The following is a 17,970-nucleotide window of genomic DNA, read 5'->3' as shown; positions in this document are numbered from 1 at the left end:
GGGCCCCACTGCACGTAATGAGAATGCGAAACTACCCGGCCATTGTCTGGATGTACTGTGTGAAACCAAAAGTTCTTCTAAGTTCAATTTTATCTGAGTGATGTCTCAGTGAATTAAGATGGATTGTCCATTGCAGCAGCGCAGTGATATAATGGACTTTTATCAAGCACTTGGGAATTTGATTAATGCTGGGTGTTTTTTATACGAACATGATTATGGGCAATGCATTATGTGTGCGTATCTGCAAACCCATACATCTCGCGTCCATAAAGACATCACATTGTACCCATGATAAGTCACTTCATTAACGTATTCAGATTATTATTTTTTTTTTTTTTTGGGGGGGGGGGAATGTTTAGCTTCACAGTAAGATACGACACAGTGCACGACGTCAAATGCTTTGTGATGTCACAATTATTGTTTTGTTAGAAATTGTTACATTTCACGGAGTAACGGTATGAAGGTGTTCATAATTTCAGAATTGCTTTGTGATATCATTTTGCAAATAGCATACTACATGTAATTTGCAAAATGATATCACTTTTTTGTAGTACTTCTTGGAGTGTCAAACAGGCCAACATTCTGACATAGTTGAAATTATGTTTTGGATAAAAAATGTATCCTTTAGTGAGTTGAAAAAGCTTCACGTGATTTTAAAGGGGATGGCTAGTAACCGATCAGTGGGAATGCTGGGAAATGATTGTTCCAATCTTTGTGGGATTCATTTAAGAGTACATTGTGTATCTACTGTTGTGTGAAAATTATTTGCTTCAGAACGGTCTCGTATTCAAGTAATGTGCAGATTAATGCCCTGTCACTGACCAGGCACGCTAACCTGGAAACATTAAACCGCACATTACTTGACTATGAGACCATTCTGAAGCAAATAATTTTCACACAACAATAGATATATAATGTACTCTATGAATCCCACAAGGATTGGAACAATCATGATCCAGCATTCCCACTGCCTCCCACCGATCAGTTACTAGCTATCCCCTTTAAATGGGACATTGGACATGGAAGATACGATTAATTCATAATCACTCTTCATGGAGTGCGTGGTGATAAATTCACTAGTGCTTGCTAATATATAGGTCGCCTACTTATTTGTATATATGTATATATATATATATATATATATACACATTTCGGAGCATAATGATAAGGCCTATATATATTTTTGACACAAAAAAATATGCATATCATGTCTTTAACTTTGACAAAAAGAAAAGAGGTGCGAAGGAAAACTTTGCAGATTAATGGAGAAATGTCGGCCAATAACGTCATGACCACTTTAACATTGCATAATTCTGTTGCAACTAATGCTGCTTAAGAAGAAAAAAAAATGAATGCCCCGCATTTCCAATCTTGCTAGTAAGATTTTTTTTTTTTTTTTAATGAAACGTTACACGCCCCCACCATACCACTCCGTGCTCAATCTCTCCTTCGACCTTCAATGTTGTGACTTAGTTTTAGTTTTACTGGTATTTTTTTTTTTCTATTTGCGTGTTTTTTAGTCTTTATTACTTTCTAACGAGCAACAAATAATCACAAGCGCAATATCCTGTCCTTGACATCTGTTCGTGATTTCATAACAAACATGATTTAACCATTTTCAATGATAATTGCTACTTGTGGTTGTTGTTGTTTTTGTCACTGTATCCCTGCTTTTGTTGTTGATGTATTGTCAGTTTCACTGCTGGCATACTTTTGCATTCAACGTGGAATTAATGCCTGCTCTGGTTTCCCTTGTAAAAATGAAAGTAAACGACTTCAGTTTGTTTCAACTTTTTATTTCATTCTTTTTTTTTCGACGAGAAAAAGTTACAAATGAGTGGGACTGTTTAAACACTACTGAAACTTCTATACAGTACAGTGACCTACAGATGTTTCTGAAAACGATGTGTTCATCATGTTTCCACATATTAACAAAGAGTAGAAATATTACAAATTAATATTATGAGTTATTACTAGCGTCAATATGTATCAATTTCTTCCCCATAGTTTGTCCTCACTTCTCTTTTTATAGGTGCATGACCTTTCAAAAGTGGTATTTTAGCGGTGATTTATCTGTGTTGTATTGAACATTAGAGTCTTTCGCGCTTCGTTGTGTACGCGCCTATAGTGCATTTGCGATAATCCACAAGTATGAGAAAATCCTGGCGTGAATCCTGCTTTGTCATCATACTATGTCAAAAACAATTTGAGTTTACTGTACTCAGTATACATGTTGTCACTGAACCAGCGGCAAAAACCTAATGTCGTCGTCAGTTAGGAACATCACTGATTATACATACATGATTATCGGTACTAACAACATGTATGCCAGAAGAGGGCTTTTTACACTTGTAAATTTTTGCTTAGCCCCGGACCAACGGTGGGGCTAAGGGGGGGCCTTAGCCCCACCGTTGGTACGGGACTATCCTTAGCCCACTTTCTGTTTACACTCGTTTTTGCCAAAGTGGGCTAGCCCCACCGATAGTACGGTACTATCTGGCCCTGCAAAATAGCAGGGGTTAGCACCACAATTGCGGTGCTAGCACCGCAATTGCGGTGCCAAGCAAGTGAGTGTAAACAGAACGAAAGAATAATCCTGGGCTAAGCGACGGAGACGAAGTCCGACCCTCACTGACCAATCAGAAACGAGGTAATCAAGTGCTGCCGGTGCGTGCGTGTACGTGTACAGTACACAGCGTAATTATGAATATTCATGCGGTTTGGAAAGTCCGGGGCTAAGAAATACGAGTGTAAAAAGGTCAGTTTTCTCCTTAGCCCCGGACAAGAGATAGTACGGGACTAATTGGCGAGTGTAAAAAGCTGAAAAAATTGGTACGGGACTAACTATAGTCCTGGGTCAGAGAAAGTCCGGGGTTAAGAAACGCAAGTGTAAAAAGCCCTTAAAAGTGTTTACACTTGTAAAATTTTGCTTAGCCCCGGACCAACGGTGGGGCTAAGGGGGGGGGGGGGGGGGGGGGCCTTAGCCCCACCGTTGGTACGGGACTATCCTTAGCCCACTTTCTGTTTACACTCGTTTTTGCCAAAGTGGGCTAGCCCCACCGATAGTACGGTACTATCTGGCCCTGCAAAATAGCAGGGGTTAGCACCGCAATTGCGGTGCCACCGCAATTGCAAGTGAGTGTAAACAGAACGAAAAAATAATCCTGGGCTAAGCGACGGAGACGAAGTCCGACCCTCACTGACCAATCAGAAACGAGGTAATCAATTGCTGCCGGTGCGTGCGTGTACGTGTACAGTACACAGCGTAATTATGAATATTCATGTGGTTTGGAAAGTCCGGGGCTAAGAAATACGAGTGTAAAAAGGTCAGTTTTCTCCTTAGCCCCGGACAAGAGATAGTACGGGACTAATTGGCGAGTGTAAAAAGCTGAAAAAATTGGTACGGGACTAACGATAGTCCTGGGTCAGAGAAAGTCCGGGGTTAAGAAACACAAGTGTAAAAAGCCCTTTAGATGAACAAGATGTTTGAGTGGGAGGTTACCTTGTCCTTGACCTCGCGTAGTCAAACTAGACCCGGATACTGTTCTTGGCTCTTATTACAAAGGGGTGGGTTGCAACGATAAATTGCGCAACAGACCCGAAATGATCGCCTGTGCGCCATAAGGTATAAATTCCGGTTCGACATGCGAAAAAAGTCATTCACTTTCAAGTTTGTGCCGATAATCTGTAGGATCGCTGTACGGCTGGCTCTCGGAACGTGGTTCTTGACATTCTCATTCAAGGAGTTGTACATTAACGGTAAGCATTCGTGTTCGACCTAACATTTAGACTGCAGCAAGAAAGGAGCAACTAACAGACCATGCAGAAGTGGAGCTCGTAAACTTTAAATTTGGACTGATCATCAAATTAGACTTCTTAACCATGCCCTAATGGGGATTTCAATTTTAAGCACGAAGTCTCATGGAAGTTGTCACTATGGTTTCCTTATGCTACTGCAGACATGGCTTTATTTTCTGCAATCTTGCAAACCTTATATTATTTCTATAAAGTATACTAATATTCTGTGTCTTCTTTAATATATAGATACGTTTCGAGGTAAGGAACAGGGGCGGATCCAGGAATTCGAATCGGTTAGGGGGAGGCGCCTTCACAAAATAAAAAAAAAAAGGGGGCAGCGCCCCCTCCGATTTTTCCTTTTTATTTCTTTTGTTTCAACATAAAATAAAAAGGGGGCGCGCGCCCGGTGCGCCCCCCCCCCCCCCCTCCCCCACCCCCGATCCGCTACTGGGATTGTGCTCAAGTAGGCCTACTCAAGTAATTTCTGAAAATACGTAATTCCCGGTGATCTATATACCGTCTAACCACGAATGTTGAATATAATTTGTTGTTTTTCCTTTTTATAATGTAATGGCAGACACTATACATCAGTAATATGTGCGGTACTCGGGTGCTTCAAAGAAAAACGTTTTAAATTGATCGTAGATTCAGTTGAAAATGTATTTATTGAAGAGCTCACCTGTGAAAGTGAACCATTATAAAAAAAAAAAATATATATATATATATTCCCTGAAATCCTGTGCTGTCCCGAGTTATAGTGGCTCTGTTAATTCTTCGGCCGTCTTTAATTCTGTCTTCTTAACTTGTCCATTTCATTTCACAAATATTTGGAAAATATGATAATTCTTATGTGGACCAGTAATGTCCTGCAAAATCGTATCGTTGTACGTGTGTGCGTGTGAGTTTAAGGGGGGGGGGGGGTTCACTCCCCCCCCCCCCCCTGGTCTGGTCGTTACCTATCACGAACACTTTATTGTTGAAAGATTGGGACTCGATCGTTTTGTGTATTATGAGTTGGTGAGCTGAAGAGTTTTTAATGCATTTAACGTTTTCGCGTGCGTTTGTTGGAAGGTGTTTTGAATGTATCCTTATTCTTTTATTTCATTTGAATTTTGCAATACCAGTTTGTATTTTTTTTTTGTGTGTGTGTAATCAATGATTATTATGGGCGGGTCCCACCTCTCTGGTGTTAATACACATCAGCACTATGCGCCTCAGCAATAGTGAGTTTGTCTGGGTATGTGAAGACTGGAGGGTCAAGGATCGAGCGTGGGTTTCCACCCAATTATACAGGGCAATGTGCTGTTGCGTGTTGGCTTTCCGTGTTGGTTTGAAGGCAGTCCCATACTTCCAGCTTGGTCTGACATACATCTCCCATCCAGAGTCATTTACGGTATAGAGTGCAAAACATGTAGGCCTACGCAAATTGGAACAGTTGTGTGTGTGAGATAATGGGCAAGATCCACGGCTTTATACAATAATAACATTTGCATATACATACAAATCAATGCAGCTCTTTTTTTTTTTTGGGGGGGGGGGGGTAATACAGAAAACGTTGCTCAAGCAATGTGAAAATTAAAAGAGGACGCAATTAGAATAGGCAAATTATAACCGAATTGTTTCAAAGAAAAGTTATTGTCAATGTTGAATTGGAAACTTAAAAGAAAGAGGGAACCAGGCGATTTCAGAAATATTCGCTGAAAGTGAAATAAAGTTGAGGACAAATTGCCTTTTCCAATGTACAAAAGCAACAACAACAGAATAGAGTACAATAATTAACTTTCCTTTTTTGTAATAAAATAAGCATTAAATAGTTCCTGTTCTAATCCGCCTCGAAATGGATCTCTCCTAGAATCCATCGCGCATCCATTTTCATGCGCGGCAGCCCAAATTTGCACGTGATATGCAGTTCAACGTTTCCTGAGTGTTGTCTTACTGTCTCACAAAAAGTTAAAGCTTTATTGCCATCTCCACCAGTCCTATTTCATCACTTTAAAACGGACAATGTGTGGAAAAACATTGTGCTTTATACCTACTGCTGCCGCTCCTACTGATGCCAGCGTGTGTGTATATACTATACTCTTGTGACGTAATTTCGACGGTGCGCGCATGTAATTCACATTTTCTGTATTGATTTCGAATACCTAATACCATTTACATTTTTCTGATACGTACAGACAGCATTTAATTTTGAAAAAAATCACAGACAATCTGACATATTTTCATCTTATAAATAGGGTTGGGAAGAGGCACTTGACTTATTTCGGAAAACAGGAGGAATTGTAATAACTTTCTAAAATAATGGCAGTTAGAGGGAAGGTGTACCTTTCATTAAGAAGAGAAATTATATGGGTGGAATTTTTCCTTTTTTATATTTTATTTATATGGCTGTCCATCGTGTCGTCACCACCTGTTAAAATTTTCCCATGCAGCTATGGCGGCACCGAAATTTAAAGAAAAAAAAATAATACTTTTTCATTTTATTTCTGAAAAAAAAAATGTTCCATTTCTTAATTTCTTTTTTCAAACTTCAATGATGTGTTCTACTAATATTGCCGCATTAACTCAATCCCCGAGAATACATGGGCTTCGTCCCCATTTTTAGCGACACCGATCTCACCAAAGATCATTACCTTCAGGAGACCTGATTCTATTCCATCACTATTCACGTGATATATTATAATGCTCTCTCTCTAAAAACAAACAAACAAACAAAGAACACCTTTGGTATTCACATTTCCGGGAGATTTATTACTCAGTTGTGTGAAACGATTCACCATAATATTTTGAGAGTTCCTGTCGTTGAAATAGCACCGTACAACACCGATGCACACACATCATTGTACTTCTGTCCTGATTTGAATAATATATATTTTTGATGAGTGTGACAAGTTGTGTTTTCTATCTGTCTCTCTGTCTGCTTCTATCTCTCTGAATGACGGTAATACAAAGCGTCTGGCGCACGAGACTTGAGACATTTCTGTAAATAACTTGTTAAATTCCTTTCAGGTTGCAATTTATATGTTTCACATTGCCTGTCATTGAGTGAATATACATTTAATTCTATTTTAGAGAACTCTCTGATTTTCCCCAGAAATAGCACGGCAAGTAATAGATTATTGCTCCTCTTATAGCTTATGTATTTATAATGATTAGAACCAACGAGGAGAGTAATTAGGAGAGCAATGACTTTCGTTATGTCTATAACTATTAAGTTATATTGAACTGTTGATAAAAAACAATTTTATTTGAACAAACAAGCAGTAGTGAAGATCATACGTTTTTGTTTTTTGTTTTTTTTTGATATAATGGTTTTGTGAAAAACGATGCTGTTGTTACGGATGATATTGACTTTTTTTTTTTTTTTTTGCTTAAGAGAAGATTAAACCCAGGAAAAAAGTTATTACAGTTTACAAGCACTATTGACAAAGAAAATCAAAGGCATAATTTACCGTGTGCAGATAAAACAAAAACCAAGCATTAGTGCTTTGAAATAGTTCAAAAATGTGAGTTCGGGGTAGAAACAACCACTGTAAAAAATTGAATCCGTATAATTAATGTTAAGTGTTGTTAAATACACAAAATGTGAACGATAGTTTAATAAAAATGTTTCCAGACTAAACCGTGTACAGTTGTGGTTTAATGAGAAAAATACTGATATCTCCTGTATCATATTCTAGGCTTTATTGCGAAAATGTTATATGGCAGGATGTTTTGTGATACAACAGACCTACACATTATACATCAAATGTGATATCTTGAATACTTTTAAATTCACTGTTCCCAAAGGTAAACAGGACCCTTAACATCATCACTCCATCATCAACATACATATCCCATTTTCCCTACACCTATTTCGACGTTCAATGGAAAATTGTCTATAGATGCGTGAGTGTGTGGGTACGTGTGGATGGGGGGGGGGGGGGGGGGGGGGCATGAGACGCACCTGGGATTGCGTGCGTTGAGGAAGGATGGTGCATTTTGATAAGGAAGTACGTTATTTGACCTCCAAATTTCCTCTGACTGGGAGCCTGAAACCTTGAAACCATTGGTAGAGTTTAAACCAACCCCCCCACCCCCCCAAAAAGGAAGGAAATCAAAATAGAGCAGCTCATGTTCAAGATTACCGCTAGACCTACAAGCAACAAATACCGCACTGTCAGTTGCATGTATGTTGCGCGAGACAAATGAATAATGACGTCTCAAGACCTTGGTTTGGCACTCCTCCCTGCTTGCCCGTCGTCATCCCGTGGCGAAAGACTTAGACATATTATCTAGTCTTGCTCCCAGATGCTAGATTGCAAACTATTCGATTTTTATATTGTTTGGGGCATGCTTTACACTAAATCATGAGAGGTTGAACCAAATACCATGGAGAAATGTACAATTTCAAAATTTCGATTACTTCACATTAGGGTATGAAGCAAGTGTTACTTTTTTCACCGCATTTAATAATTAATTTTCACAAACGTATCTGGTTTTTTTTTTTTATGGAATCATATATCTTTGACTGACATAACTATGTGTCGCATTATGCCCTCCGTATTCTGAAGGAGATAAGTCAAATGCTTTTACATTGTGCCCCCCCCCCCCAAAAAAAAAGAAGAATATGTATAATTCAATCAGTATTTATCTATTTTATACTGTTGATCTTCTTATAGACATCAATAACTTTGCAGTCTTCGATCTTTATATATAGGCCTATATTTTTTTTCAGCGCTGACGGCAGATGGATTCAACCAAAACGTAAAAAAAAATCATAACTTTTGAACGGATTGTCCAAAACTTCACTGGTTTGTTGTACCAATGTTTCCTTATCTGAATCCATTCACATAATGGGCACATTCCCATTAATAAGATTCTTCAAAATACATGATTTGGCTGTTTCAATTTTTGGGGTGATTATCTTTATTTCAAAGGGTCCTTGATCAGAAAAATGAAATACAATCCCTTCATCAGAAAATGATTTGAGGGTGCGTAGTTGCAAACTTCCGCCGGATTTGCAAACCCATTTCCGTTTACGGATTAATGGTCTTCAAAATAACGAACCTTATTTCATATTCGGAACAACGAACTTTTGGACGATTCTTTACTTTTTTTTTCCAATTTTGCATTAACGTACTTTTATAATAAAAGTAACCTTCAAAAAAGCTAACCTTTGAAAAGATGACAAACTGTTATTGTTTTAGGGGTTGTTTTGTATCAGTTGTAGAGGACTCAGGGCGTGCTATTTGGTGCTTCTCGTGCAATGTAAGAAGATATTTTTGACATACCTCAAGACATCTTCTCACAACATACCAGCGAGGCGCCATCGAGACTTCGCTCTTGATCCCATTTAGCGGCGCACATGACTGTTTACGGTAGACTGCGTAAAGAGAGGCGCAACCCCAAGTGGCTTTCAGTTTAAAGGGATGGTGTAGTATTGGTGGAAATGAGGATTGGGCTTTTAACTTTTTTCTTTTGCGAGATACCAAGAAACCACTTATGAAATAGTGCAGAGTATACAATTCTGAGATGAATTAAACTTTATTTAATGAAAATCGGTTTTGCAATTGCTGACATATCTATCGACAGAGTAGCACAAAGTAATCCTAATAAAAGGTGGGTCACACTATCATTAGGATAAAGGCTCTCTTTTTCTTTTGCATTCTCAGTCATTTCAAAATCAATTTTCATTAAGATAACGGAAATTCCTCTTTTTTATTACATGTTATTTCATGTTTCATAAAAGGTTTCTCATTATCTCACCGAATAAGAATTTAGGACCAAGAAGATATGTCTAAGCCCAAATATATGTGGATTTAGTGATTGCAGCAATGTAGGTAAACGCATTACTTCAGTTTGAGGAAATTATGAAAACAAAAAAAACAGCTCTCACCTCACTGCATAATAACATTAAAAGGGAAATAGACACAACGATTTAAAGATTGTTTTTGTCTCATTTCTCTTGCAAAATGAAAGAGCACTTGACTTACCTCTCTTTCCGCAGAAACTATGCAGGAGAAATAATCTTTCAGTAACAATTTAGTATATGAATATAAGAACGACCCAAGTCCATGGAAGACCATTTCGAGTAAACTTAAAAAAAACTTCATATCTTTTTTATTTGTCCAAAAATATTCTATTTAACTGTGATGGGAAGGCAACATTGCATATGTGACCGTGCACCTCAAAACGAACATAAAGTCGCACACATTGACTTTGCGTGAGGACTAAAAATAAGTGAAATGGGTCAACCTAGCCGAACTTGACTTTTTCATATTTTCTGAAAGAGCGGGTCTTCTTTTACATTATGCTAAAATTTGGTATCATAAAACGAGCAGGAAAGTGTGTTTTTTTAGCAGTTTATCTCGAACATTTTTGGTAGAATAGTGAGATTAGGTGTGTTTTTAGAGTTCCCTTTTTCATTTCAGAAAAACCTTGTCAACACTCTTCACTTTCAACTCTAATAACTTTTGAAAGGATAATGCTACTGCTTTGAAAGTTGGCATTGATTATGGACAGACTGTGTTAATGAGGCATGCTTAATTTCATTTCAATCTGATAATCCCTTCATTGTTGTTACTCTGGTGGTTTACTTCCTGTTTTTGTCCCATTCATCGCACAGCCAGTACGGTTTGGTAAGAATTAAGTGCTTGAATAGACACTGTACTTCAGAGCCTCTTTTCTCAGTTCACACTTTTCCTGAGTTGATTCATATACATGATATTCTGCTATAGAGATGAGAGAAGGATGAGAGAGGGCGCTATTATATGAATGTAAGAATGACCCAAGTCCTTCATTCTTACATTAATATAAGATTTAACTCATTCATTTGAGGCACTTCCGGGGGTAATTATGATTTATCATTTATACTTCAAGATGAGTCCATGCATAAGCTACAATTTCCCATGTCAAACTGAATTTGTCCAAAAATTGGACTTGGGTCGTTCTTATATTCAGGTCTTCAATTGTATCAAAGCGTGTGTAATGAATATAAAGATGGAGTTTCATAGACGTATCGTTATAGTCAATACTTTCTTCTTATTGTTGTCCTGCAGTGAAGTAAGGAACTTCCGTTATCTTCTCAACCAGATTGTGGCACGTAAAGCTTAACAGGTCTTAACGTTTGAACGATTGAAACCGGTTTTACTCAAACATTACTACTGGATTCTACTTATTGTAGTGCTGCATTTTGCTCAAACCTGTATATTGGGATTAATTTCCCTTTTAAGTAAATGGATACTGCGAAAACTTGCAGCAAACTAGTCTACGCTTCACTTCAGTAAAGAAACAAACATCGGGAAGCTATGAGATATTCAAAGCACTTTAAAGCATCGTTGTAATTATAACAAGGGGACGATTTCGTTGCCTCGCAACTACCATAAATTTTACATTAGTATATGAAGGAAAAGAAATTCGAAATGCCTCACTTATTGATATCACTTTTAAACAGTTACAAATAGAAAGATTTTTTTTTAATCTATGGCAAACAAATTTAAAGGAAACCTGTGCCCTTGGGAACAGTGAGGGAAAAAAAAAATCGGGTAATCACATTGAATGCATACGTTTAGGTCTGTTGTATCACAAACATCGTACCATATGAATATTTTGCGACAAAGGGTAAAATATTAGGAATTTCACTATTTTCTCTCAATGCAAAAAAAAAAAAAAACCAAACAAACAAACAAACAACAACAAAAACCTTTAAATGTTTTATTCTAGAAACTATATCATAACTATTGTTCGCATTTTCTGTATCTATTAGTATTTAACATTGATTAAACTTATTTACATATTCATGTTCAATTCAATTCAAGTGATTTTTTCCACATACAGAAATAGAAAAGAAATAAGGATCACATAATATTTCAAGGATCTTTGAATCACGTAAGTTTCAACAAATCATGGATACAATTATAATGTTAACTTTTTCTGTAGGTGAATAAATAAGTAAGCAATAAAATTTTATTTTGTAACCGTTATGAAAAAGAGCAATTCACTAGAGAAGCTCAGCTTTTGAATTTTATGAATTACTCTAGAAGATGAGGGCATCTCAAGGTCCGTCAAGGACGTCAAGTATGAAAAAAAAAATGATATTATGACGTCAGGCGAAACAAACAGAAAGAAAGGACTATGACAAGGACAAGACGAAAGGAGGAACGGAACAGGAAGGATAACAAACTACAGATAAAAAACGAAATGAAGAGAAACAAAAACAAGTGGTCTACAATTTGGTTTTCAGGAAAGGTCGCCAAGGCATGGGTAGAAACGTGAAATTCAGTACAAATTTGCCAAATAGTGAAACACAAAACTCTTACGTTGGTTGTTGCTATCTATCCCTAAATCACATTTTACACCTGGTTTGAAGCACTAGAGCTGGATTTTCGTTTCATCAGCCTTTGATAAGTTCACAGTAAAGCACTAGGGAACACTTTAATATTTTGTTTAATTTCAGTGCGACAGTCGTTGTACCTTCAAATTTGACTGATCTCGTCGAATGAACATAATGAGATGGAGGCGGAGAGGCAAACTGCCTCATAAAAAATGGATGCAAATCATCTCAGGCCGTTTGCTACAGGGCACAGCTCATGGTGAACCACCAATTCTCGCTCAAGATGAAAACTAATTCGAAGCACCACTGGACAACACTTTACACATATTAATATCTCATGATTTGCATCAGCCTAGAATATCATTCGTCATTAGGTCATTAGGATCAGTGATCTACAAAGCGTAAAGATGGTTTATTCCTTTGGGAGGGATATTACCTTTATATAATTTCCTGTATTTCGACTCTTATTCCAATGGAACGGTTCGCTCCGCGAGCAATTATCATATTGGTGATGGCTTCATAGCGTTAACATTTTCACATCGCTCTTTGATTAGTAATACCCATAACCCGTCTATATTCCGCATCTCTGGCATTTAGAGCTTGCTAGGTTTAAAGGGGGTGAGTTGACAGCGTCATACTGAGCTCTGGTTTGATTCCAAGATAAACACTGATGCGTGACACGAAGACGTACGACTCGGATTGCAGTTGCTGGATTGGTATCTGCGGGTCCAAGGTGTTCACATATGGTGCGCCAAGTGTCGCATTGTCCGTTTCGTTACGGAATCAATCATTTCGTCGACGAAATGACCATTTCCTTACGAAATGTTTATTCGTAACGAAATGAACATTTCTTCTAGAAAATGACTGATTAGATTTTTGTGTGACGAAAGGAACCATGTGACACTTGGCGCCCCATACTCGCAAAGTACCAACATAGTGATAGTATATAGGTAGCAAGGCTATTCCAAGTAGCAGGGGAAAAAATAAGCAACAACAACAAGAGGCGAGCAAGGAGGTCAAGTCTACGCGACCTGCACGCAGATTGGGAACGCGACCTCTCGGCATTTTTTTTTCCCCGCTCCGGTTTCTGTCCTCGCAGGGTCATTGGGATCATAGCCTTTTAGAGGCCGTCTGGAACTTAATATGAATTGTTGTTCTGTAACATACCAGCGTACTGTAGTTGTCAGGACAAGAAGTCAGTGGGATGGCGATCCCTGATGTATAGTGTAGCTATGTGTAGGTTGAGATGGGGGGGGGGGGGGGGGGCAAAGAACGAGTTTGTAAAAGAGAGGAATACGGCACACTTTGGACATTGAACCTTTGTGTGCCTCTTCTATTTCCTGTCCATTGGTTTGTGAATGAAAGTCGTGCACATTTGATGCATTGACACAGAAAGGGTTAAGCAAAGACAAAACAATGAATGGTAATGACGTCATGACTTTTAGGCTTCAGCCATTAGTTATGTGGCCAAGTAAATTTGTGACTGTCTTGTGATTATATATATATATATATATGTATATATCTGACCCTGCATCACAAACCCAATAAAAAATACTCGCCAGACATGTGATTTCAGTCAAGAGCAGATTCTACAAATGGAAACTTTTAACCTTCATAGTAATGTACAACTAGATTTAATTGGACTTTCCTGACCTTACTATTAACTCTTAATATTGGGAAAAAAAAAGCCAATCGGAAGACTGTGAACTGAGAAAAGAGGCTTTGAAGTATAGGGTCTAATTTGCTTAATCTTTACCAAGCCGTGCTAGGGCCTAGCTGTGTGATGAAAGGGACAAAACAACATGTAAAGACTGGATCAACAAGAATGAAGGGATTATCAGATAAAACTAGATTTGAGCATTCTTTACTATGAAAGACTTTTTGTCAATGATTGATACCAACTTTCAAAGAAGTAGCATCTTTCTTTATGCAGTTACAAAAGTTGGAAGTAAAGAATGTGTACAGGGTTTTTTGAGAAATGAAAAGGGACTCTTTATAAAGGCACACCTAATAACACTATTCTTTAAAAAAAAAGATTCAAGAAAAACTTCTAAAAACACACTTTCTTGTTTGGTTTATGATCCCAAACTTTCTCATAATGCAAAAGAAGATTTGTTCAGTTCTTTATAAAGATATGAAAAACTCAAGATTGATTAGGCTGACCCATTTCATTTATTTTCAGTCCTCACACAAAATCATTGCTCGCGACTTTTTGTTGCCTTTACGATGCACAGTCACATTATAGAATAAATGAGTTTATTCATTTATTCATTTATTTATTCATTCATGTATTCATTTATTTATATATGTTGTATTTTTTTTTGCATAATGCCATCGTGGACTTACATGAGGTTCTCATTCCAGCTCCGTTATTGTACGATGTAACCCCACGACCTTCTACACTCGGTCATTCAATTCTCCCTTTTAGGAATTAACTCCAAAAACGAATCGCTCCAAACAAAGAGAAAATAATTTTCTCTTTTCGAATGAAACAAAAAATGAATAAATGAGGATATGACATTTGAAATTTCAGCATATCATCTCCTTATTATTTAATTTTGAACATAATTTGCACTGTCCCGAAGGGATTTTTTTTTTCTCTCTCTTTCATAAATTGATAATGTTCTGAAGTGGATTTCTTATTTTAGAGGGCAATTAACTTTGCAAAAAAAAAAAAAAAAAAAAAATATATATATATATATATATATATATATATATATATATATTTCCAGACACTTATTTATAATGATGATCATGATAATATGATGACAATGATGATGATGATAACTAATATCGTAGTTACTAGTAGTAGTAATATCATTATTGTTATCATTATTTCAAGATTTTCTTTTTCCGTTTCAACGTAGTGTATACATGTAGCTATATCACCTGAATACTATGTGTGCCCTACATTGTTACCTGTGTGTTTGTGTTATTACATCTTATTATATTTTGTATATCATTTTCCTAGTAACTGAATGTTGAATGTATCCAAACTGAAATTTACCTATTTCATAATTTAATAATTTCATTATTGGCGCTTATTTATTCTATCCAATGTAATGTTGTTTTTTTTTTTCAAATCCTTCATTCAATTAACTGCTTACTCTTTGTGCGGCGGGGTATGATGCTGTCATTCCTGCTATGATGAATTGGGGGATAACACTAGATATATCATGATGACATCAATATAGTTATCTTTGCCCAGGATAGCAAGTTTTCGTGTATCAAAGCACAACTCTCCCTCAGGGGCTTGGCTATGGACAGCCCTCGTCACGGTCTGCTGCCTGCAGACTAGACGCTTATATGGGCTTATTAATGTTTATGCTCAACGCTCATCTTATACCGCTACGGATTGATTGAAACGCACCTTTATTCTATTTAACATGTTTCTCAATGTTGTTGTTCTTGTGCTTGTCTCCCCACTGTATAGGAATTCGTCAATATGATGCTCCTTCTGACTTCAGTGATGCTACTGTGTGGCGGCCTCTCAAACGGTGAGTCATCCCACCCCACCCCTTAACGAATAATGGAATACTATGCAACTCCATTGAGTGTCGCCAGTGTGCCTAGATTCCCCGTCCAGTGTGGGCATGTGTATCCCCTCCCGGAAACAGACGGTTTTTCATTTATCAGCATCCCCACCCCCACCCCCACTTTCGCTGCCCTGTTTGAGGAATAAATGAGTCAAGTACATGAGATGTAACCCATATATTAACTCTACCTAGCAGTGCCTAGTGTGTCACGCAAGCGTTCACTCCATAAAGAAAATACGTGATTGTTAAAGGTGTGCATGTGAGTGTGTGTGTGTGTGTGTGTGTATGACAAAGAGAGAGGGATATATAAATGTATGTATGTACACATATATAAATATATCGGTGTTTTTTTTCTCTGCCTCTCTCTCTCTCTCTCTCTCTTCATTTCCTATACTCCCAACTGTACGCCTCTACAATCATATCTGTGTGATTAATGAACATAAGTTAGCACGATTGGCTGAAGTATTCGTATCATAGATCGGAACTTGCTGCCTGCTTGTTAGCATTTATTAGGAGGAGGCCCAAATGGGGTCGGACGAATGAGTGCTGTTTTAGTAGTGTGTTTCATTCGTATCAACAGTGGTCCTACAATTTACTGGGATATGAGTGTTCTTATTTTACGACCTTTCGGAACATGTCCACTTCCTTAATTGATTGGTCTATTTTACTTATAATTTCATTATATTTTCATTATTATCATTATCACTATTATTGTTATTATCATCATTATTATTAGTAGTAGTAGTAGTAGTATCATCATCGTCATGATCGTTTTCATTTTATTAGAAATGAAAGTCCTGCTGATTAGGAAATGATGAGGGGGGGGGGGGGATGATCCTGCAGAGGAGATATCATCGAATAATCTACCTATTACATGTATTAACAAAAGTATCTAGTTTAACCGATGTTCCATTATCATCATCATGATTAGATGTATTTTTTTTTTGCACGTGTAGTCATTGTTTTCAATTGCTGAATAACTGATTATGTAACAACAACAGTCAGTGTCTGTGAGTGTGAAATGCAAATGAAAATATAAGGATAAATTCCTTTAAGACAGTGCACGAGCTCATTTGAAAATTGTTTCATGTTGATAATATGTTCATGTTTGTATATTATGTGTGTTAGTGTGTGTGACAAGGAGTTTGCGTGTCCATGCATGAAAAAAAAAAGAAAAAAAAACAATCTTTCGTCACGTGTTCAAACTTCTTTCATTTTGCCTTGTAATTATAAAACAAATAAGCTTCTTGTGAAAGTGCCAACTTTTTATTTATAGATTTTTCTTTTGTTCAGGAGTGGCAGGATTTGGAAAGTTTGCGAAAGCTAGAACATGGGAAAGTAAACAGAAAGTAAAATTCTCAAGGGGTAAGAGCATGCCACACGCTAACATGTTTTGAAATGATTATCAGTTGTGTGATCATTTTAATGAAAACACATACGATCCATGACATACTTTCAGAATTTAGGTTCACGCAGAGAAACACTTGAATAAGTTTTGAGAACTTTGTAGTTATTATGATGCGTGTTGATGTAGTTTAGTGTAACACCTTGTGAACATTTCACAAATATATATCACAAACAGATTAATGATTATTTCGTCAATAACTCTGTGAGGCTTGATTAATGATTGACATGAAAATCGACGTAACTTCAGACACACTGTCCAATATACATAGTACAGAAGGGTTCATTGGCAACTACACAAAGTAAATTTCATCATTTTTTTTCAGGTCTTTACTCATACGTAAATGCACTTCTTTTCATTGCTTCAACCATCACTGCTAAGATGAACTGTGTGAGAAAGTATTAAAATGCCGTTTCTTAATGTGTGTGACATTGTGTTTATGTGTGTGTGAATGTATTGGGATGTGCTCGTGTATATGTAGGCCTATTATATTAGCCTTAACATACAGAGTGTGTTGTACTATTCCAAAGTCGGATGATAGAGAACAAATAGCAAAGTTCTCGTTCAACCAGAAAACCCAATCTTATAATGGTTAATTCATGGAGTTTAAATAGCTCACTGACAATTGTTATTTGATTTACACCATGTCAGTTTGTCCATGTTCATTTCAGAAGAATGGTGCCGGGATTTTAATTGTACGTTGTGATTTTACTCACAGATGGATCGAAAAACTTTTATGAAAATTATTAGTTTTGATAAATAAAGATAATCAAAATGACATTACTAATGTGTATGATTTCAATCTCAATATAGACCATAGGGGAAATGTTGTACTATATGTGTCATCACCATATTATAATCAGCTTGATCTGCGAGCATAGATGTGTGCGTTTAATTGATTTTGTCACGTTCGCGTT

General features: G+C 37.1%; 1 protein-coding gene across 2 annotated transcripts in view; it reads left to right on the top strand.

The window, feature by feature from the left end:
* LOC139722757 (uncharacterized) overlaps positions 1–17,970 on the top strand; it is a 55,986-nt gene that overhangs the window by 17,558 nt on the left and 20,458 nt on the right. Inside the window, exons 1-2 of one of the 2 annotated variants that reach the window (XM_071634045.1) lie at positions 3,596–3,759; positions 15,546–15,609. In XM_071634045.1, coding sequence (XP_071490146.1) covers positions 15,558–15,609 — 52 coding nt within the window. In that variant the 5' untranslated portion in view covers positions 3,596–3,759; positions 15,546–15,557. Of the gene's footprint in view, positions 1–3,595; positions 3,760–15,545; positions 15,610–17,970 lie in introns of those variants that run through there. The other variant, XM_071634044.1, reaches the window with a different exon arrangement.

The sequence above is a fragment of the Diadema antillarum genome, unplaced genomic scaffold (genome assembly GCF_040938485.1).
Source record: "Diadema antillarum isolate AM-2024a unplaced genomic scaffold, OU_Dant_1.0 scf00000170, whole genome shotgun sequence".
Classification (NCBI taxonomy): Eukaryota; Metazoa; Echinodermata; class Echinoidea; order Diadematoida; family Diadematidae; genus Diadema; species Diadema antillarum.
This window is presented reverse-complemented; position numbering and strand designations above follow the sequence as displayed.